At 43.0% G+C, this 23,465-nt stretch overlaps 1 protein-coding gene across 2 annotated transcripts in view; it reads right to left on the minus strand.

Annotated features, from left to right (window-relative positions):
• prex1 (phosphatidylinositol-3,4,5-trisphosphate-dependent Rac exchange factor 1) overlaps positions 1-23,465 on the minus strand; it is a 101,714-nt gene that overhangs the window by 18,072 nt on the left and 60,177 nt on the right. For both annotated transcript variants that reach the window (XM_058084029.2, XM_058084030.2), the window contains exons 14-24: positions 23,068-23,143; positions 21,397-21,469; positions 16,795-16,940; positions 12,888-12,980; positions 9,076-9,224; positions 8,917-9,002; positions 6,824-6,963; positions 4,393-4,537; positions 3,057-3,232; positions 2,829-2,990; positions 2,552-2,762 (exon numbers count right to left, since the gene is read on the minus strand). In XM_058084029.2, coding sequence (XP_057940012.2) covers positions 2,552-2,762; positions 2,829-2,990; positions 3,057-3,232; positions 4,393-4,537; positions 6,824-6,963; positions 8,917-9,002; positions 9,076-9,224; positions 12,888-12,980; positions 16,795-16,940; positions 21,397-21,469; positions 23,068-23,143 — 1,457 coding nt within the window. The remainder of the gene's footprint in view (positions 1-2,551; positions 2,763-2,828; positions 2,991-3,056; positions 3,233-4,392; positions 4,538-6,823; positions 6,964-8,916; positions 9,003-9,075; positions 9,225-12,887; positions 12,981-16,794; positions 16,941-21,396; positions 21,470-23,067; positions 23,144-23,465) is intronic.

A 23,465-nucleotide genomic window follows, 5' to 3' on the forward strand; every position in this document is an offset into this window, starting at 1 on the left:
GAGGTGAGTCCAAGGAAATACAGCTAGAATAGGTGCATATTCTGGAAGATCTAGAAAGTTTTCTCTGCAGGTTATTGTGTGTAGCTGCTCTATAGGAGTCCACAATTCAATCCAAAGGGTCAAAAAATGAGCATAATAGGTCCCGTTTAATATAATAATAATAATCATTATAGCTGCACGGCGGTCGAGTGGTTAGCGTGCAGAACTCACAGCTGGGAGACCAGGGTTCAAGTCCACCCTCGGCCATCTCTGTGTGGATGTTTGCATGTTCTCCCCGTGCATGCGTGGGTTTTCTCCAGGTACTTCCCACATTTCAAAAAACATGCTAGGTTAATTAGTGACTCCAAATTGAGAGCTTGACAGTGACTGAGGTGAGTCCAAGAAAATACAGCTACAATAGGTGCAAATTCTGGAAGATCTAGAAAAGTTATTGTGTGTAGCTGCTCTATAGGAGTCTACAATTCAATCCAAAGGGTCAAAAAAATGAGCATAATAGGTCCCGTTTAATATAATAATAATAATCATTATAGCTGCACGGCGGTCGAGTGGTTAGCGCGCAGACCTCTCAGGTATGAATGTGAGTGTGAATGGTTGTTTGTCTATATGTGCACTGTGATTGGTTGGCCACCAGTCCAGGGTGTACCCCGCCTCTTGCCCCAAGAATAAATACCATATAGAGTCTATGATAAATGCCTAAAAATATCCATATCATACTTTTTAATATCGATACAGTATTGTAGAACGAAGTATCGCGATATATCGCAGAAACTATATTTTTTTTACACCCCTAATCACAACAACTTCAACTATTAGAAAGTTAGCAAGACCTGAATTTCGCAACACTTTTGGATTATTCTGCTTTCCTCCTCATCACATTCCAATGTTGGCAAATGACATCAGTCACATATTATTAATAACACGAGCATGGCCCAGGGCTAATGGGATCCAAACAGCGGACCGCTCTTCCAGTTTGCTACCTAATGGCATTCCATTCCCTACACTGAGGGATTTTTAATGGCCATAAAGTTCAATTAGCAAGAATGATAGTTAAGCTGCTGCTCAGCCGGCTAATAGCACGCATACCACAGAGCGTTCATCTCAAAGCATGAAAAGAAATGGAAAAAAAAAATTGTTAATGTCATCTTCTTTTTCATTCTGCTTTTTTAAAAAGTATCTTGAACAGTCAACATCCAGCAACTTTTTCTACCTTTGCATGCGCTTTAAAATGTTGCAACAAAGCTATTAGTGTGAAACTAATTCATGTTAAAAACCTAAAAATGTCATCCAATATTTCTCTACAAAAGAGGAGAAATATGATCTCAGGGAAGAACTACATTTGAAACACTTCTATGCTAGGACTACGTTAAAAAGCCATAGCATTTCAGTATGTGGAATCAAACTATGGAATGGATTGAGTAAGGAAGTCAAACAATGCACAACGATGAGCCAATTCAAGAAACAATACAAGCAGTTGATGTTTGCTAAATACAAGGATGAAGAGTCTTGAACCAGTCATGATGTGCTATATATATCACTATATTGACACTTACTATGGTACCCATTATGTCATTGGATGCTCATATCACCTCCTACTTTGGTACGTGGCAACGAAACTAAATACGAAACAAAAAACTAAACTAAACTAAATGAAAAACTAACCAAACTAAATGAAAAACTAACCAAACTAAACTAAACTAAACTAAACTAAAACCAAACCAAATTAAATTAAACGAAACGAAACACTAAACTAAACTAAACTAAAAACTAACCAAACTAAACGAAAACCTAACCAAACTAAACTAACCAAACTACACCAAACCAAACCAAATTAAATTAAACGAAACGACAAAATAAACGAAACGAAAAACTAAACTAAACAAAACAAAAAACTAAACTAAAAACTAAACTACATGAAAAACTAACCAAACTAAAACAAAAACTAAACTAAACTAAACTAAACTAAACTAAACTAAACTAAACTAAACTAAAACAAAAACTAAACTAAACTAAACTAAACTAAACTAAACTAAACTAAACTAAACTAAACTAAACTAAAAACTAAACCAAACCAAATCAAATTTAAGTTTTAAAAAAAATTAAAAAACTGTATTATGGAAAGCAGGAAGTGAACAAATGTAACAGATACTGATTGTAAAAGTACCAGATGGAGGGGTAGGATTTAATAAGCTTTGCTTCTTCCTACTCCTTTTGGACATGTGGAACTGTGAACTGATTGTGTGATGCATTCAATTGTCATCTGATGCATGTTCAAATGAAATTAAACCATTACCATTCCCATGTTACACTGTTGTTTTCATCTCCTGGTGCACATGTTTAATGAACTCCCCCAAAATGGCAGTAGCTACAGCACCTTCATCTACATCTGAATGCTCTTTAAAATGCCAGTTCGTTCTGTTGCTGCTGTTGCTGCTGTTGCTCCAATTATCGACTGCTTCTAATTAACACCCCGGCTATAATTAGAGCATTTATAGGATGTGACTATTGAGAGACAACAATACAAGATGATCACGTCAAATCCTCAAATGAGTACCTTGATCCGGGTCCAGGCCAAACAAGGAGTTCTTGCGTCCAAAGCGAATGCTGAAGGTCCTTCCTGCCGAGGTAGCACTTTTGGGGTAGGAGACCTGCATCACGTTGACATGGCAGTTGGTGGGGACGAAGTCCATGCAGCCCAACGGGTGCGGTCGGACGCTAGCCTGCCTGAAGGTGGGCCAGGCCATGTTTCGCAGCTCCAGGGAAAACTGAATGAAATATGACTTATTGTTGATCATTTTACAACAATCCAAGTCTCGTGTTTGTTGATGTACCTGCTGATAGCTGCTGATGCGGCGTCGAATACTCGCCAGCTTGGTGTCACAGATGTGCCTGAACTCGTACTGAGGCATGGTGACCACCCTGTCGCTCTGGGAGATGAGCTGGCTGCAGTTGCTCACAAAGAGGCTGTCGTCGCCGGAAAAGGCCTCGAGGATCTGCAGATACAGATAAAGTGTCGGTGATGCTAGTTCCGTTTTCCAATATGGCGGCCTTGACGCTACTTTAGCTGTGAGGCTGAAGCAGCCTTTGGGCTCCACAATCTTCTCCAGGACGTGGCTCTTGATCCCGGCGGTGCTGACGTATTCGTAGAGGACCCCGTGCTCCAGGTGGACGTTATCCACGGTCAAGCTGACCAGCGGCGTGTCGTCTGAGAGGGAAAGGCTACCCAGTCTGTAATCTGTTGGCATGGAAAAATGTATTCAAAAAGATTTCAACTTCCTGTTGCACAATCATGATATAATGCTGTTTGTTAGTAATACACCTGTGGCTGTAGGCAACTTCCTATGTGGGTATCATGTGTGGTCAGCATTCCAGCTGCTTTATTGTCATCTATTTAGCTCTCTACACTCCTTTTTCTGCATTATATTGGGGTCAGGGCTGCATGGTGCAGGAGTGGTTAGCGCACAGACCTCACAGCTAGGAGATTAGGGTTTGATTCCACCCTTGGCCATCTCGTTCTCCCCGTGGGTTTTCTCCGGGTACTCCGGTTTCCTCCCACATTCCAAAAAATAGGTAAAGAAAAGCTGACAATCCAAGGCTACTATAAAACAGTAAAGCGGGCTGCGCCGTGGAAGAGTGGTTAGCACGCAGGCCCTCACAGCGAGGAGACCCGAGTTCAACAACACCTTCGGCCATCTCTGTGTGGAGTTTGCATGTTATCCCCGTGCATGCGTGGGATTTTTCCGGGTACTCCGGTTTCCTCGCACATTCCAAAAAACATGCTAGGTTAATTAGCGACTCCAAATTGTCCATAGGTATGAATGTGAGTGTGAATGGTTGTTTGTCTATATGTAGACAGCTTGACAGTGACTGAGGTGAGTCCAAGGAAATACAGCTAGAATAGGTGCAGATTCTGGAAGATCTAGAAAGTTTTCTGTGCGGGTTATTGTGTGTAGCTGCTCTATAGGAGTCCACAATTCAATCTAATGAGCATAATAGGGTACTGTTTAATATAATAATAATCATTATAGCTGCACAGCGGTCGAGTGGTTAGCGCGCAGACCTCACAGCTAGGAGACCCGAGTTCAATCCCACCCTCGGCCATCTCTGTGTGGAGTTTGCGTTCTCCGGGTACTCCGGTTTCCTCCCACATTCCAAAAACATGCTAGGTTAATTGGCGACTCCAAATTGTCCATAGGTATGAATGTGAGTGTGAATGGTTGTTTGTCTATATGTGCCCTGTGATTGGCTGGCCACCAGTCCAGGGTGTACTTCGCCTCTTGCCCGAAGACAGCTGGGATAGGCTCCAGCGGTAGAAAATGAATGAATGAATAATGGGGTCAATGCAATCATGAAAAAATAGCATCCATATTAAGCACGTACAGTAATTGCTTTCACCTGTTCCATTGGTCCCATTCTCCTCCTCGTGGTCAGACCCATTTTCCACTGGGTACGGCCCGAATGGGCTCTCAACCTTCTCGGATGTGGTCTGTCTGCTCTGAAGCTCCTCCACATCTTCAAATGCGCGGTACACCCACTCGCACTGTAAAAGCAGCAGCCCGATATTAATATGTAAAACTGTTAGATCACCATGTGTAATTGTCACGTCTTAAAGCGAGACCGGCTTTGTGGATTGCATTAGTTGGCATTGACCAGCAGAGGGTGCAGTGCATTCAGACCCAACTAGCATGTGCTGCCTTTGGAATCATAATACTACATATTACAAAGTGACTGAGGTGACAGTGACTGAGGTGGGTCCAAGGAAATACAGCTAGAATAGGTGCATATTCTGGAAGATCTAGAAAGTTTTCTGTGCGGGTTATTGTGTGTAGCTGCTCTATAGGAGTCCACAACTCAAACCAAAGGGTCAAAAAATTAGCATATTAGGTCCCGTTTAATATAATAATAATATTATTGAATAATAATCATTATAGCTGCATGGCGGTCGAGTGGTTAGCGCGCAGACCTCACAACTAGGAGACCCGAGTTCAATCCCACCCTCTCAGCCATCTCTGTGTGGAGTTTGCATGTTCTTCCAGTGCATGCGTGGGTTTTCTCCGGGTACTCCGGTTTCCTCCCACATTCCAAAAACATGCTAGGTTAATTGGCGACTCCAAATTGTCCATAGGTATGAATGTGAGTGTGAATGGTTGTTTGTCTATATGTGCCTTGTGATTGGCTGGCCACCACAACTGAGGTGAGTCCAAAGAAATACAGCTAGAATAGGTGCAGATTCTGGAAGATCTAGAAAGTTTTCTGTGCGTGTTATTGTGTGTAGCTGCTCTATAGGAGTCCACAACTCAATCCAAAGGGTCAAAAAATGAGCATAATAGTTCTCGTTTAATATAATAATAATAATCATTATAGCTGCACAGCGGTCGAGTGGTTAGCGCGTAGACCTCACAGCTATCCTCAAGATAGGAGACCCGAGTTCAATCCCACCCTCGGGAATCTCTGTGTGGAGTTTGCATGTTCTTCCCGTGCATGCATGGGTTTTCTCCGGGTACTCCGGTTTCCTCCCACATTCCAAAAACATGCTAGGTTAATTAGCGACTCCAAATTAGGTATGAATGTGAGTGTGAATGGTTGTTTGTCTGTATGTGCCCTGTGATTGGCTGGCTGGCAACCAGTCCACGGTGTACCCCGCCTCTCGCCCGAAGACAGCTGGGATAGGCTCCAGTACCCCCACGACTCTCATGAGGATAAGCGGTAGAAAATGAATGAATGAATAATCATTATTATTAATATAAGGTCAATTAACTACACTAGCAGTGATTGGCTGGCTACTACGCTACCAACATGCAACAGTCATGTCTGTACTACCAGACACTTAGTGGTGCAGGGAGCGTTTCAACAGGCTGGCGTCCAAACGTGGGACATCTCCTTACTTGTATTCAGCACAGTTTTGTTTGCTTTCATCGGCAGCCCAGCCATATCGCCTCTTTCCAAATCCATGAACATGCGAGGCCAAAGTCTCAGCGCTCTTTGGATACTTTCCACTAAGCTGACTTCAATTATCAGGATGTCGTTCATGTGGTTGATTACACTGCTGAGTTTGGGGTACAACAATTTTCCATCACTTCATCATTGGTAGATTATGTACGTACAGTCATGCCTCGTTTATCGCGGTTAATTAGTTCTAGACCCGAGATTTGTGAATATTTTCATACTTATGCCTTAGAAAACATCTTCACGATCTTCTGAATATGGTTTTAAACATTATTAGAGCTCTCTGGACATGAAACAATCATCAATTTGTGTTTATAATTTTGTATTCTAGGCTGCATAGTGGTTAAGTGGTTAGCGTGCAAGCCTCACAGCCAGGAAACCAGAGTTCAATTCCACCCTCGGCTATCTCTGTGTGGAGTTTGCATGTTCTCCCCGTGCATGCGTGGGTTTTCTCTAGATCTAGAAAGTTTTCTGTGCGAGTTATTGTGTGTAGCTGCTCTATAGGAGTCCACAATTCAATCCAAAGGGTCAAAAAATTCGCATAATAGGTCCCGTTTAATATAATAATATAATCATCATTATAGCTGCACGGCGCACAAGTGGTTAGCGTGCAGGCCTCACAGCATGGAGACCCCAGTTTGATTCCACCCTCGGCCATCTCTGTGTGGAGTTTGCATGTTCTCCCTGTGCATGAGTGGGTTTTTTTCCCGGGTACTCCGGTTTCCATACTAGGTTAATTGGCGACTCCAAATTGTCCATAGGTATGAATGTGAGTGTGAATGGTTGTTTGTCTATATGTGCCCTGTGATTGGCTGGCTGGCCACCAGTCCAGGGTGAGGGTAAGCGGTAGAAACTGAATGAATAAATGTTGTATTCTCACCACATGAGACGGCTGGATGTGTCTGTGTTGTGCGCTGAAGTGCTCCAGAACCTCTTGGTGGTCACCACGGTTGACGTTGTGGCCGTTTACCTTCAGGATGACCTGACCGGGCTGAAGCCCCGCCCCCGCAGCCTCCCAGCCTGTGTGGCATGCCAGTAAGAGACGTCAAAGGTGAGACATGGACAAAAAAGACCCCGCCAGATTGGGTTCAATAAACATAACATAAATAGTTAAGAGCATTGGCTATGTAATGTGCTGCAAATACATATAACTAGAAGTGTGTGAAGGTCTTTGAAGGGTTTTGAACCTTGACCGGATAGCGGGGTGACAGGTGGTCATAAAAAAAAACAATAAAGGCTCATTGAGAGCAGAAAGGTAGCAGGTGGTCGCAGGCTAGAGTTACCTCATTTTTGCCTGCAACACACACTACAGTTATTGGTCTCTTTGACACCAAAAACGTTTTCAAAGCACGGAGCAACACTGATTGTGTCACCATGACGATATATGTGCTGAAATATGCAAACTAATCCCCGAACATTTGGGCCCGATTGTAAACATATACGGGGGGTTGTAACCAAGTTAAGGAAATGTAAATTTAATTACACTACTCTGTAGCTCTACACTGCTTAGTTCTAATATCACTTTAAAAGTTTACAGCCAAGCCGACAGAGGTTCTCCTCCTATTCCATGTGGAAGTGGTTAGAATCTGGCTTTTTTTTTTGTCGTCCGTTTGAAACATTTTCTATACTTACTTTACTAGCGGCGGCAACGTGTTGCAGTGAGTAGCAGAACACTGAGGCTGAGACGGACATGCCAAGGCTGGGACTAAAAAATGTCAAGGCTGGGACTAAAAAATGTCAAGGCTGGGACTAAAAAATGTCAAGGCTGAGACGGACATGCCAAGGCTGAGACGGACATGCCAAGGCTGGGACTAAAAAATGTCAAGGCTGGGAGTAAAAAAAATGTCAAGGCTGAGACGGACATGCCAAGGCTGGGACTAAAAAAATGTCAAGGCTGAGACGGACATGCCAAGGCTGGGACTAAAAAAAATGTCAAGGCTGAGACGGACAAATGTCAAGGCTGGGACTAAAAAATGTCAAGGCTGAGACGGACATGCCAAGGCTGAGACGGACATGCCAAGGCTGGGACTAAAAAATGTCAAGGCTGGGAGTAAAAAAAATGTCAAGGCTGAGACGGACATGCCAAGGCTGGGACTAAAAAAATGTCAAGGCTGAGACGGACATGCCAAGGCTGGGACTAAAAAAATGTCAAGGCTGAGACGGACATGCCAAGGCTGGGACTAAAAAAAATGTCAAGGCTGAGACGGACAAATGTCAAGGCTGAGACTAAAAAATGTCAAGGCTGAGACGGACATGCCAAGGCTGAGACTAAAAAATGTCAAGGCTGGGACGGACATGCCAAGGCTGGGACTAAACAAAATGTCAAGGCTGGGACGGACATGCCAAGGCTGGGACTAAACAAAATGTCAAGGCTGGGACTAAACAAAATGTCAAGGCTGGGACGGACATGCCAAGGCTGAGACTGACATGCCAAGGCTGAGACTGACATGCCAAGGCTGAGACGGACATGCCAAGGCTGGACCGGACATGCCAAGGCTGGACCGGACATGCCAAGGCTGGACCGGACATGCCAAGGCTGGACCGGACATGCCAAGGCTGGGCCGGACATGCCAAGGCTGAGACGAACATGCCAAGGCTGAGACGAACATGCCAAGGCTGAGACGGACATGCCAAGGCTGAGACGGACATGCCAAGGCTGAGTTTGAATGGGGGAAAAAATGGCTCTCCTCACATTCCGTGTGGAAGTGGTAAGTTTTGGGCTTATTTCTCCTTCTTCCCCACTCCATTTGAAACACTTATCTTTAAACACTTATAATTAAATATAATATAAAAAGCAAGCCACAGCTTGGTTCCTTCAATAGTTTAGTAAATGCAGTAGTACTGCTATGTGAAGTAGTTACCATGCAACATGTTCTCCCGGGTACTATTCAGCTCAAGTGGACGTGCTTGTCAAGGCGGAATCCATTACGTATAAGTAATGCTGCAATGAAAGCAAAGGAACGTGTCACTCACCTTTCCTTACAGCGTGGACGTGAGGAGGGGTGGAGCCACTGAGTCTAAAGGAAAGGCTGTCCGGGTTGTCAGGGACCTTCACAATCCTGGGTGACAAACCACCACTTAGACCACTGAAGCCTATGTTTACAGTAAAAGGGAGTGTGTGTGTTCGCTCACTCCTTGGCCTTGGTGGTGACAAGCAGACGCAGGGAGCGCCGTATACAGAAGGCCTGGTTGATCATGGCCTCCACCTCAGAGAAGGGCCTGAGGAACAACAGGTCTTCATTGATGGAGTGGATCTTCCTGCCAACCTGCAAACCGGCCATCTGGAGAGACGCAGAGGATATTTTTATTGATAGGCCATAATTGACTAGTGTGTTTTGCGCTGCGCAAATGGAGGTTATAACTTTACAACTGTATTATGCACACAGAGCAATGAACAAATTTACGCTGTGTCTCCTTTCTGCTTCATTTTCCTTGAGCTGTGAGGCATTCAGGTGCGTTCGTAATTAAGAGTTTCCGGCGCTAATGGTTTTACATTTTTGTTACCCCCATAACAAATGGCGTACCCCACTTTGGGAACCTCGGAATTATAGCATTGGGGCATCCATCCATTTTCCTCCACTTATCCGGGTCCGGGTCACGGGGGCAGCAGTCTTCATTTTCTACCGCTTTTTCCTCACGAGGGTCGCAGGAGTGCTGGAGCCTATACCAGCTGTCTTGGAGCGAGAGGCGGGGTACACCCTGGACTGGTGACCAGCCAATCACAGGGCACTGTGATGAATTAATGTTTAATTAATTAACCTAGCATGTTTTTGGAATGTGGGAGGAAACCGGAGTACCCGGAGAAAACCCACGCATGCACGGGGAGAACATGCAAACTCCACACAGAGATGGCCGAGGGTGGAATCGAACTCGGGTCTCCTAACTGTCTGGCCTGCGTGCTAACCACCATATTTAAATGGACTGTTTGCCTGGAATATCAGCATCAACACCCCGTGTCCGTGACCTTGATTAAATAAAACTAAAACAAAGTAAAATTACTCACGCTTTGAAGGTGTTTGACAGACAGGTAATGGAGAATATTTTTTTTCTCTTCATGTTTTCCCCTGCAGCCGACTATCACAGTTGTCGAGAAGACCTGGAGTTTGATCTCCTGCGAGGTCTGCGCGCTAACCACTCGACCGCCGTGCAGCCCATTATGAAGATATTTCAGGAAAACAACCTCATTTTTGACCCACTTATGCATCTAAGGATTAAACACCAAATTATTTGAAGAAAATACACATTTTCTGTGGCTAATAGATACATAATTATAAATAATATATTGCATAAATAAGGGCGGCACGGCGGTCTAGTGGTTAGCGTGCAGACCTCACAGCTAGGAGACCAGGGTTCAATTCCACCCTCGGCCGTCTCTGTGTGGAGTTTGCATGTTCTCCCCGTGCATGTGTGGGTTTTCTCCGGGTACTCCGGTTTCCTCCCACATTCCAAAAGCATGCTAGGTTAATTGGCGACTCCAAATTGTCCATAGGTATGAATGTGAGTGTGAATGGTTGTTTGTCTATGTGAGCCCTGTGATTGGCTGGCGACCACGACTGAGGTGAGTCCAAAGAAATACAGCTTGAATAGGTGCAGATTCTGGAAGATCTAAAAAGTTTTCTTCGGGTTATTGTGTGTAGCTGCTCTATAGGAGTCCACAACTCAATCCAAAGGGTCAAAAAATGAGCATAATAGGTCCCGTTTAATATAATAATAATAATAATCATCATCATTATAGGGTGTACCCCGCCTCACACCCGAAGACAGCTGGGATAGGCTCCAGCACCCCCGCGACCCTCATGAGGAAAAGCGGTAGAAAATGAATGAATATTGCATAAATAATTATGCAGGAGGTTAGAATATACTGTCTCTAAGACAGTGTACTATTTGATGCTCATCCAAATTAGCATTGTTTGGCCTTGGCGGAGGTTTTTGCACCCCTCAGTCTCCAGTTTCCCACATTGATCCCCTGCTCAGTCTCTTTCCGGGTAATCTCTGTGTCTCTTTTTGGCCTTCTGTCCGCTGCTGTAAAGCTTCAATCTCTGCTCTCTTTTCTCCATTTCTTCCCCTCTTGGTCTCTTATTCATCCTCCTCAATGTCCAAGAGCTCCCCACAATAACGTGATTGGTTTAGCTGTGACACAGTCTGTGTGCCAGCACTGTGAATGCAGCTCAGCTGATTCCCATGGGGGGGCTCTGAATGGGCTACACATACACTCCCACGTGCACACGTATATGCGTGCACACACACACACACACACACACACACACACCTTTGACTGTGATACTATTACAGCAAGTCAGGAATACTGGTCGTTCATCCAGCCTGCCTGGGCTGTTATCCAGAGTAGGGCCCCCCTTAGCTCGGCTAAATACACCCCATATCCCCATAACACCCCCCCCCACCCGCCGCCCCGGATGTGTGTCTAGGACACTGGACAACACAAACACACACACGCAAGAGGACACGCTATTCTCACAACGTGACTGCATTTAAGTCAGTCAATATCCATTCATTCATTTTCTACCGCTTATCCTCAAGAGGGTTGTGGGGGGGGTGCTGGAGCCTATCCCAGCTGTCTTTAGGCGAGAGGTGGGGTACACCCTGGACTGGTGGCCAGCCAATCACAGGGCACATATAGACAAACAACCATTCACACTCACATTCATACCTATGGACAATTTGGAGTCGCCAATTAACCTAGCATGTTTTTGGAATGTGGGAGGAAACCGGAGTACCCGGAGAAAACCCACGCATGCACAAGGAGAACATGCAAACTCCACACAGAGATGGCCGAGGGTGGAATTGAACCCTGGTCTCCTAGCTGTGAGGTCTGCGCGCTAATCACACGACTGGCGTGCAGCCTCAGTCAATATTACAACTACAAAAACTATATTACCTTTACTTTTTTTAATTTTATTGAAATTGCTAACGGCGGCACGGTGGTCTAGTGGTTAGCGTGCATACCTCACAGCTAGGAGACCAGGGTTCAATTCCACCCTCGGCCATCTCTGTGTGGAGTTTGCATGTTCTCCCCGTGCATGCGTGGGTTTTCTTCGGGTACTCCGGTTTCCTCCCATATTCAAAATATACAAATGTTAGCTTAATAGGTATGAATGTGAGTGTGAATGGTTGTTTGTCTATAGTCCAGTCCAGGGTGTACCCCGCCTCTCGCTCAGAGACAGCTGGGATAGGCTCCAGCACCCCCTGCGACCCTTGTGAGGATAGAAAATGATGAATGAATGAATGAAATTGCTCAAATAAAAGTACAATTCTGTTGCACGTGTCATTATTATAAGCATCATAACATCATAAGTAGGAGAAAGTCAGTGTTTTACAAGTCTCAAGTCTTTAATCCCAAGTCTCGAGTCAAGTCTTTGAATGATATTGTCCAGTCCAAAGTCATAAAATATAATATGATTGGCTGGCCACAAGTCCAGGGTGTACCCCGCCTCTCGCCCAAAGACAGCTGGGGTAGGCATGTCGATGCGAGTCAACCAAGGGGTGCCGACTTATCGTTATAAGTGAAACTGTTAAAGTAACAGTACATGCATAAGGTATACATCCCTGGTTCTAAGTGGTTTTTGCTAAATCCTGCTAACTCGCAAATCAACACGACACCGGGTCAACCCGAAGATGTACCGTGAGCAAGAAAGTTGAAAGTGCCTATTCAAAGTCGTTTCACAGTTCATGTTGTTCCCAAAGTGGCACGTTGCATTCGACTTGGCTGTGTCTCTTCTATTTTTGTACAGATTGATGTGAGCGGCCATGTCTTTTGAGGCCGAACAACCAATCACAACAAAGCTCCTCCAAGGGGGGAACAGAAGGAGACTGACAGCGGCCGTCTAAATATTAGACAGCCATTACCCACAGGAATTAATGCCACAGGGCGTTGTGGGGGGGGGGGGGGGGGGGGGGGGGGGCAGTGTGTGTGAGCGCACCATTACCTCAGCATGTGAGCCTCTGGTGACAGATTTCACCACAATAGCCTTGTTTTTCTCCTCGATCTCAAAGCCGTAGTCCTCCTCCTCAGGGTGAATCTAGCATACAACAACAAAAAAATACAATTATTCCCAAAATGCATTGCACCTGTGTGGGCATCATTAGACACGTTTGGTTTTCTATTTTTGAGTTGGTCCATAGTCCATGGCGACAGAGTGGTTAGCGTGCAGGCCTCACAGCTAATAGACCCCAGTTCAATTCCACCCTCGGCGATCTCTGTGTGGAGTTTGCATGTTCTCCCCGTGCATGCGTGGGTTTCCTCCCACATTCCAAAAACATGCTAGGTTAATTGGCGACTCCAAATTGTCCATAGGTATGAATGTGAGTGTGAATGGGTTGTGGATTCCTATAGAGCAGCTATACACAATAACCAGCTTTCTAGTTCTTCCGGAAACTGCACCTATTCAGCTGTATTTCTTTGGATTTGGTGGTTCCCGTCAAAACGGTCCGCCTGATGGTGGCACAAGTGATTGGAATTGAGTGGTTAGTGTGCATGCCTCACAGCTAGGAGACCCGAGTTCAATTCCACTCTCGACCATCTCTGTGTGGAGTTTGCATTCTCCGGGTACTCCGGTTTCCTCCCACATTCCAAAAACATGCTAGGTTAATTGACTCCAATTGTCCATAGGTATGAATGTGAGTGTGAATGGTTGTTTGTCTATATGTGCCCTGTGATTGGCTGGCCACCAGTCCAGGGTGTACCCCGCCTCTCGCCCAAAAGTCAGCTGGGATAAGCTCCAGCATACATCCATGACCCTTGTGAGGATAAGTGGTAGAAAAAGCAGCTATACACAATAACCAGCTTTCTAGTTCTTCCGGAAACTGCACCTATTCAGCTATATTTCTTTAGATTTCGTGGTTCCCGTCAAAACGGTCCATTTTCTCCAACCTGCCTGATGGTGGCACAAGTGGTTGGAATTGTGCAAGCCTCACAGCTAGGAGACCCGAGTTCAATTCCACTCTCAACCATCTCTGTGTGGAGTTTGCATTCTCCGGGTACTCCGGTTTCCTCCCACATTCCAAAAACATGCTAGGTTAATTGGCAACTCCAAATTGTCCATAGGTATGAATGTGAGTGTGAATGGTTGTTTGTCTATATATGCGACATATATGTGTGTTTGGCTGGCCACCAGTCCAGGGTGTACCCCGCCTCTTGCCAAAAGTCAGCTGGGATAGGCTCCAGCATACATCCATGACCCTTGTGAGGATAAGTGGTAGAAAATGAATGAATGATGCTTACATACATACAGACCTAATCAGAATCTTAAATTATGCTCATTTTTCGTCCCTTTGTATTGAGTTGTGGACTCCTATAGAGCAGCTATACACAATAACCAGCACACAAAGCTTTCTAGTTCTTCCGGAAACTGCACCTACACAGCTGTATTTCTTTGGATTTCGTGGTTCCCGTCAAAACGGTCTGTTTTCTTGAGTGGTTAGTGTGCATGCATCACAGCTAGGAGACCCGAGTTCAATTCCACTCTCGACCATCTCTGTGTGGAGTTTGCATTCTCTTGGTACTCCCACATTCCAAAAACATGCTAGGTTAATTGGTGACTCCAAATTGTCCATAGGTATGAATGTGAGTGTGAATGGTTGTTTGTCTATATGTGCCCTGTGATTGGCAGGCCACCAGTCGCCTGAAGACAGCTGGGATAGGCTCCAGCACCCTCGTAACCCTTATGAAGATAAGCAGCAGAAAATGAAAATGAAAGTCCAATAAAATAACATTATGTAACATATTGTAGTAAGCAATTTATGGCGTATTTAATCCAATTGAAGAAAACATCAACGTCCAGTTGTGTATCTTTGCCGTTACATCTGTATAATATACCATCATGTCTTTACTTCTATACATCCCCCTGCTCTACCCCCCCAGTTTGTGTCTTTCGGGGGTGCATTCGATGTTATCATTAGCGAACACATTAGCTGCCTTCCATTAAAGAAAGCTGCCAGGGCAGGGCCATCTTCCTGCTGCACGGCCCTGATAAGATGCTGAGATGGCTGAAGTCTGATGGAGAGGAAGATGGCTGCGCTGAATAAAAGAGTTCCTTGCACTTTCCCTCGGGCACGGATTAGCTGTGATAAAAAACACAAAGAAAAACGTTTCCCACTTTGGGCTAGACTATCGGATAACACACTGACCTGGCAGTGATAACATAAAAAAATGACATAAATATTTCCTTATTCTATTTATGTCTGTAGAATATATATTCTGTTTTATATTTAAGATCCAAAAGCATAATAGTGATAATAAATAAATGAATTATTATACTTTTAGACTACAGTGGGCGTCCATAAATAGTGTCTTAGTGGACATTTCTGTCTATTTGTTAGGTCGCAGTTCATCGATGTTAGACCAGAAAGCAGCCCTGTTGACTGTTTTCACAATCTGCGTTGTAGTTAAAACCTCAAAAATGTCTTAAATTACAACATTCTGCCTCAAAACCGCAGATACCAAGTCGGGAATTATAATTCAACACATGGCTTTTACAGTGCAGAGAGGCCTCAAGGAATGTAAGGAAGAAACCATCTCCAAGATGCCGTAGTCGTTGTCTGCGTCTCCATGGAAAGTAAGCATTGATGCTATGTGGGGAAGAGCTTCGGAGAGGGAAGCGAGAACTCGGGTCGCCTAGTTCAGTCTGAACACAACAAAACTCAATTTGAATCAATGAATCATTTGTCGTTAAAGTAGCTTTAGCAGCCCCGTGTATGCGCACTATATAATGCTACATACACAAAATAAACAGTTAGGACCCTGTTATTTACTGCTTGCTAATGTCGGCCCTTCTGACTGTTTGGCTAGTGTCGGCTAGTCCAGCTTCATACTGGTCCATGAATGCCGATGACAGATTAAAATCCATTTCTTTTGCTGGTACAGAATCAGGAACTCCAACCACTTGTGCCTGATGGTTGCGTCTTTAGGAATTGTAAACAAATATGGCGATCCCTTACATCTAAAAGACACACTTTTTTACGAGCCATTGCTAGCAATGTGCCGAGTGGTTAGCGCGCAGACCTCACAGCTAGGAGACCCGAGTTCAATCCCACCCTCGGCCATCTCTGTGTGGAGTTTGCATGTTCTCCCCGTGCATGCGTGGGTTTTTCTCCGGGTACTCCGGTTTCCTCCCACATTCTAAAAACATGCTAGGTTAATTGGCGACTCCAAATTGTCCATAGGTATGAATGTGAGTGTGAATGGTTGTTTGTCTAAATGTGCCCTGTGATTGGCTGGCGACCCCCCCGCGACCCTTGTGAGGAAAAAGTGGTAGAAAATGAATGAATGAATGAATGAATGCTAGCAATGTAAACACAGAAGCAGAGCTTGGGAGTGGCTTACAGCCCCCTCCTCTGTGACATCACAAAGGAACAGTTTTGCGACGCCCTCTGAAACGGAGCGTTTTGAGCCATCCCAAACTTCTTTTAGAGCTCACTTCCAAATGCATAAACCTCATTATCTCAAAACTTTGGCATCATTTAACACGATAATACAACATTCTAACTGCATTTATAAGTCAGAAAAATTGGAAAAAATAAAAAAGGTCCCCTTTAAGAACATAACCGGCACTAAAATAGAAATAAAATATTCATAAGAAGACTCCTTAATGCTAATTTTGTTACATGGTTTTTTTTGTTACCATTTGACGCCCCTGCACAACCTGAAGCTCCATTGTTACACTGAAGCAAAAAAAGCATCCGATATCATGACGGCACCTTCTCCACTGTGTCATTTTGAAGGCAGGAAGTGCCTTCAACCAGTTCCTGCAACTATGGCGCCTGTTTTGTTCACGTGACCATTCCGTTATGGGTGGCATACACAGTATTAAACTTAAGACTCTCAAAAGTTCTTACCACGAGAGACTTGACCAGAATGTTCTCGATGAGCTTGAAGTCATTGCGTTGGAGCTGCTTGCTCTTGGTGCTGGTTCCTTCTGTCTCCTCGTCGGCATAGAAGCGAAAGAACTGAGACTCGTCTTTGAACTCGCTCTTCTCCAGGACTGAGAGATCAGAATCAGAAATCAGAATCAGAAAATGGTTTATTCCCAGGTATGATCAAACACATACTAGGAATTTGTTTTGGTATAGTAGGTGCAGACACATCTATTAAAAAGAAGAATGAAAAATACAAAATATACAGAATAACAGTATAAATATATGTACACAGTTTGTTTTTTGTTTGTTATTCCGGAAGTGCAGTCGGATTGTTTTTCCTAAAAGTCCAAACTGGGCATTAATGTAACGCATATAGTGAAAGTGTCAAAGTGGCAGGAAAAAAAACAGGATTAAAAAGTGATAACAAAGCAAAACAAGCTCCAACTCAAGAGCTGTAATAAACAATAAAATAAATCACAATACTAATAAGACAAAAAAAGTTCTGATTAAAGTCAAAGTTATTCTGCCGCAGGCGGATTAAGACACACCCAACACACGTAGTGTATTTTGCGGTTGGGCCATAAAGTATTTGTATCATGGCAACTGTTGTAGAGTTGTGTTAAGATAAGCCCGTGCTTGTGCAAAAAGAGCATCAAGTAAAGTATTGTGCAAGTGTATGACGAAAGTAGAGAAACATTTGAAGACGTTGTACTTTAATGTAATATTCTGCGTCTGTAATAATGACTGTGCTGACTCATTTTGAGCGGCTAGCGGATATATACGGCTATATACTACTCTAAAGAACATTCAAGTTTAATTTCTAGAGTGTTGCCCTTTCAGAAAATATAACACATTAAAAAAAAAAAAGTTGAATGAATACATTAAAACAGAATAGTAGCATGTTACACCCACAAACGTAATAAAATTTGCCTACTGCAAACGTAATACTGAATTTATGTATGAATGTAATAGTTATTACATATGCAGGAAATTACTACATATGTGGGAAAGTGAAAAACTGTATATGTAATAACTTCCCACAAACGTAATATGAGACGAAAAAATGATCTTTGTGGTTCTTGTTGTTTGTTCTTTCTTCTTTTAATGAAGGAGAAGGTGTAGATGTCATTTTGAGGATTTTAACAAAATAATTCTTTTTTTTTCTTTTTTTTCGGTGGAAAAAATATTATTCAAAGAGTATCATTTGAATACATTTAAGGAATCTTTAATTATTAAATTATAATTTATTTTAAATTTAAAAAGATAATATAATTGTGATAATTGCAAATGTTTTAATAAAATTATTATTACTATCATTATTATTATACATTATTATTTTGACTCCAAATTGTCCATAGGTATGAATGTGAGTGTGAATGGTTGTTTGTCTACTATATGTGCAAAATGAAAGAATTAATTTTATTATTTCTTTTATTATTTATTATATTTCTTTTATTATTTCTTAATATACTGTAACTAAAACACACATGTACGCCCAAATGTAATGTAATTAATTCAGTATTACATTTGTAGTGGGCAAATTTTATTACGTTTTATTATGAAATGTATTACATTTGCGGGATTATTACATTCAAAGCTGCAGATTTGTATTACGTTTGTGGGCTAGTTATTACGTTTGCGGGTGTAACAGCGGCATTTATCTCCATTTTGAGCCATTTAGAAGAATATTTTTGCGTGTGCGACGTGTGCGTTCAGGTGTGTAAAAACAGATGTAAAAGAACACAGGCTAAAAACGGAGAGCCCGAAGTACCCAGCTGTTTGAAATGTTTAAAGAGCATCTGGCACACCGACTTCCATAAAGCTCAGTAAACTCATTACACACACACACACACACACACACACACACACGGTGCCACCTCAGACCTATGTGTATTATTTCCTCTGAGTCATGCAAGCTGTGGCCTCATAATGACAATTATTCAACTGGAGGTAAGAAGGACACCAAAAAAAAACCCTTTTATTTTGTATTTATACACTAAACAACGTATTACTTCAAGCATTATTTTTGTTAAAATGTACTTGTACAAAACTTATTTTTGCTTAACTGGTACTTCAAACATATACGTACCTGTACTTTTCATGAGAGATATTTACAGCTAAATGGTAATCAGGTTGGTTTTGTACTTTTGATGCGTTAATGTTCATCAATGATAATGAAGCATTAAACTGATTTGCATTGTTAAAAGTCGTTCTTAATTTTATTCATTTTACTAATATTGTACTTGTAATTTTAACTTATTAAATTATGTACATTATATAAATTGTACATGACATTTATTTTGATTTTTATTAGTTTATGTACAGTTTCTTATGTTATTAGTTTGTGTAGTTTAAGTTAATTAAAATTATAAAATTCTATTTTCCCTTAAATTAAACTTAATGTTAATTAAATACAGATTTTGCGGTAATCTTGCTCTGAGCCTGTGCAAGCAAAGTGATGGTTAATCGCAAGGACCCAAACAGTCATGTAGTAAAGCTAAACAAGCTCGGCTAATGCTGTTTATATTCGGCCATGTTTATGAGGTCACGCCGTCACACGACAGCGTGGATGAAACGATAACTGAGCTTATGAAAACAAGATGGAATAATTGGGTCTTTAGGTCAGGGATCTTCCAGGTAGTAGTAGTGGTATAAGTCACTTTTATTGCAAATGTTTCTCCAGCATCAAAATTCTCAATTAGCGCTATCTTGCTAGGTGGATGCTAACTGGTAGCATGTTAACCTCTATCCTCATACTTAACATACATTGACATGACAGTATGTAAAAATCACTAAAAAGCTTTCGGTATAATTGTGCCATGTGTAACCATGCTAGGTGTTAGCATGTCAGCATTTTAGCTATTTTATTTCTTCAAATTGAATTGGCATGATGTAAGATTAACAAAGCACTTTCTTGTCACTCTCGGTATTTGTACTTACTGATATCGGACGATACCCATCCGTGGCCGATCGATCGGAACACTCCTAATGCTAACTGTTAGCATGTCACCATTTTAGCTATTTTATTTCTTCAAATTGAATGTATTTACATGGCATGGTGTAAGATTACAAAAGCATTTCCTTGTCACTCTCAGTACTTGTTTTTACTGATATCGGACGATACCCATCCGTGGCCGATCGCCCTAATGATAACTGTTAGCATGTCAGCATTTTAGCTATTTTATTTCTTCAAATTGAAAGTATTTACATGGCATGGTGTAAGATTACAAAAGCACTTCCTTGTCACTCTCGGTATTTGTACTTAGTGATATCGGACGATACCCATCCGTGGCCGATCGCCCTAATGCTAACTGTTAGCATGTCAGCATTTTAGCTATTTTATTTCTTCAAATTGAAAGTATTTACATGGCATAGTGTAAGAATACAAAGGCACTTCCTTGTCACTCTCAGTACTTGTACTTACTGATATCGGATGATACTCATCCGTGGCCGATCGCCCTAATGCTAACTGTTAGCATGTCAGCATTTTAGCTATTTTATTTCTTCAAATTGAAAGTATTTACATGGCATGGTGTAAGATTACAAAGGCACTTCCTTGTCACTCTCGGTATTTGTACTTACTGATATCGGACGATACCCATCCGTGGCCGATCGCCCTAATGCTAACTGTTAGCATGTCAGCATTTTAGCTATTTTATTTCTTCAAATTGAAAGTATTTACATGGCATGGTGTAAGATTACAAAGGCACTTCCTTGCCACTCTCGGTACTTGTATTTACTGATATCGGACGATACCCATCCGTGGCCGATCGCCCTAATGCTAACTGTTAGCATGACAGCATTTTAGCTATTTTATTTCTTCAAATTGAAAGTATTTACATGGCATGGTGTAAGATTACAAAGGCACTTCCTTGCCACTCTCAGTACTTGTAATTACTTTACGATACCCATCCGTGGCCGATTGATCGGAGCACCACTAATGCTAACTGTTAGCATGTCAAGTGCCTTGCCACTCTCAGTACATGTATTTACTGATATCGGACGATACCCATCCGTGGCCGATCGATCGGCGCACCACTAATGCTAACTGTTGTTAGCATTAGCATTTATACACTAAACAATGGTACACAAACGTATTACTTCAAAAACCACTAATGCTAACTCTTGTTAGCATTAGTGGTTAGCATGTCACCATTTTAGCAATTTTAGTCAGGAACACTATAAAACTACCACTAACACTTTTACATGGCATGATCTAAAATTGCGATAGAACTCTCTTTCCGGGCGCTAGCTTTAACATTTTAGCATCCTGCATATCCCATGAACAATTAGCACTTTGGGAACCATCTATTGTCGCAAGAGATGTTCTCGTGTTATCATAACACAGCTCCGCAGGTTGATAGCATGCTAGCTGTTAGCAAAATCGCATTGCTAACAAAGCAAGAAAATGGCGGCAAAGCCACCAAAACGGTCTCAAACATTGGGTCAGAGGTTAACAACATCATGTAACTCTCCAGAATGTGTCCGATTTATTTTAAATCCTACTAAAATTGTTCGTTCTGTGTAGCCATCCTTCGTGTACGTGTGTGTGCATGTATATGTGCGTGGAATGAGACCGACCGTGATGCATGAAGCCATTGTTGCAGAGACCCACACCCAGTGTCACAGCATCCTCTCTGGTGGAGCAGTCTCCCTGGGAAACAACCATGACGCACACTGTCATTCAGCATCAACACCTGCTTCCACCTTTACACACACACACACACACACACACACACAGATCCTGACGCACATCAGACTACGCTGCTGAGCTTCGAGTATCTGTGTGTTTGCCACACTCAGCCTTACAGTGTTGAATAAATATGGATGAGGAAGTAAAAAGCAAACATTAGGACATCATCATATTATGTTGGAGTATAAACAACATTCAGGTTCACTCACTTTATTTTCACCAAAAGTCTCGCTATTTATAGTTCCTGGTAGCTATAGTTACTAAAAACGTTATTTCCACACTTGGGGAAATAGAAAGCTACTGTATGTTACGGGACCAGTCCAGGGTGTACCCCGCCTCTCGCCCAAAGACAGCTAGGATAGGCTCCAGCACCCTTCACGACCCTCGTGAGGAAAAAAGCGGTAGAAAATGAATGAATGAATGTAAGTTATGGGGGAGGCACGGTGAACGAGTGGTTAGCACGCAGCTAGGAGACCAGGGTTCAATTCCACCCTCTCTGTGTGGAGTTTGCATGTTCTCCCCGTGCATGCGTGGGTTTTCTCCGGGTACTCCGGTTTCCTCCCACATTCCAAAAAACATGCTAGGTTAATTGGCGACTCCAAATTGTCCATAGGTATGAATGTGAGTGTGAATGGTTGTTTGTCTATATGTGCCCTGTGATTGGCTGGCCACCAGTCCGGGGGTGTACCCCGCCTCTCGCCCAAAGACAGCTGGGATAGGCTCCAGCACCCGGTAGGAAATGAATGAATGAATGTATGTTATGGCTCTGGTAGTGTCTCCCAAGGTAAACGGGTCCCACGGTAGGTGACGGGCCAGACCAAGAAGACCCGTATGAAGAGGCTGCACCTCGCCTGCGTGGATGTGGGATACCGGAGCCTCACCATTGAGCCAGGCCCGGGGCAGGGGCTTGGGGGCAGTCACCCCAGGAAGAATCCACGCAGGATCTCCCCTCTCCCACCATCTGTGGGGGCAAGCATAAGGGTGCATTGCGTTTTGTGTGGCGGCCGAGGGCGGGTGTCTGGGCGACCTGGTCATTTCTCTGGTGGGGAAGCAGCCCGAACAGCACGAGGTTGAGACATTCCGACTAGAAATGGACTCACCTCAACCCAAAGGGATACGGTTGCTGTACCGGATCGTCATGGTTCCCACCCTCACCAATGGTAATAAGCTTTGGGTTGTGACTGAAATAATGAGATCGCGGATACAAGCGAGTTTCCCCCGTAGGGTACCTGGACTCACCCTAAGAGATACTAAGGTGAGGAGCTCAGTCAACCCGGGAGGGACTCAGAGTAGAGCCACTACTCTTTCACATTGAGAAAAGCCAGTTGAAGTGGCTCGCGTTAATCGGGGTACTGCGATGACATCAGCCTCCCTCTGACCAGCTCTCTCTGGTTAACAGACACAGCGCTGCAATATTTTCTATGCTAATTTGTCCTCCAATGAAATGCTTTTGCTTTGCAAATAATAGTTTTAAGTAGTTTTGTGAAGTTGTAGCGTTGATTCCAAGTAAAACAGATAATAATAACAATCATAACAATGATAATAATAATAGATAGTACCTGTGAGAGGAGCCAGTCCACAAGTTTGCAAGCAGGCACCACGGATTTAAACGTTTTTAAATGATGGTCCCTGTCCCTAAAGTAGCAACAAAAAAAAAAATCTCAGAAAATTATGGATGTCAAAAATTTAATCAAATTAATCACCAATCAAATTAAAATTAATCACAAGTGTCGTTCCGATCATGAAGGGATGAGTGACATGTTTGTGAGTAGGAGGTACATATACGGTGTATATACTGTACATGTACATATACTGCACTGCTGGTGATGCGTTCAGGTCAGAATAAAGACTCCGTCTGTCCCCATAACAGAGAGGCGTGGCTTGCTATAAAATTATACGTAATTAATGAAGTAAATTAGTTACTGATGTTAATACGCTATTTGTGACAAATTGGTTC

Source organism: Doryrhamphus excisus, linkage group LG17 (assembly GCF_037039965.1).
Source record: "Doryrhamphus excisus strain RoL-2023G ecotype Guam linkage group LG17, RoL_Dexc_Guam_v1.1, whole genome shotgun sequence".
NCBI lineage: Eukaryota > Metazoa > Chordata > Actinopteri > Syngnathiformes > Syngnathidae > Doryrhamphus > Doryrhamphus excisus.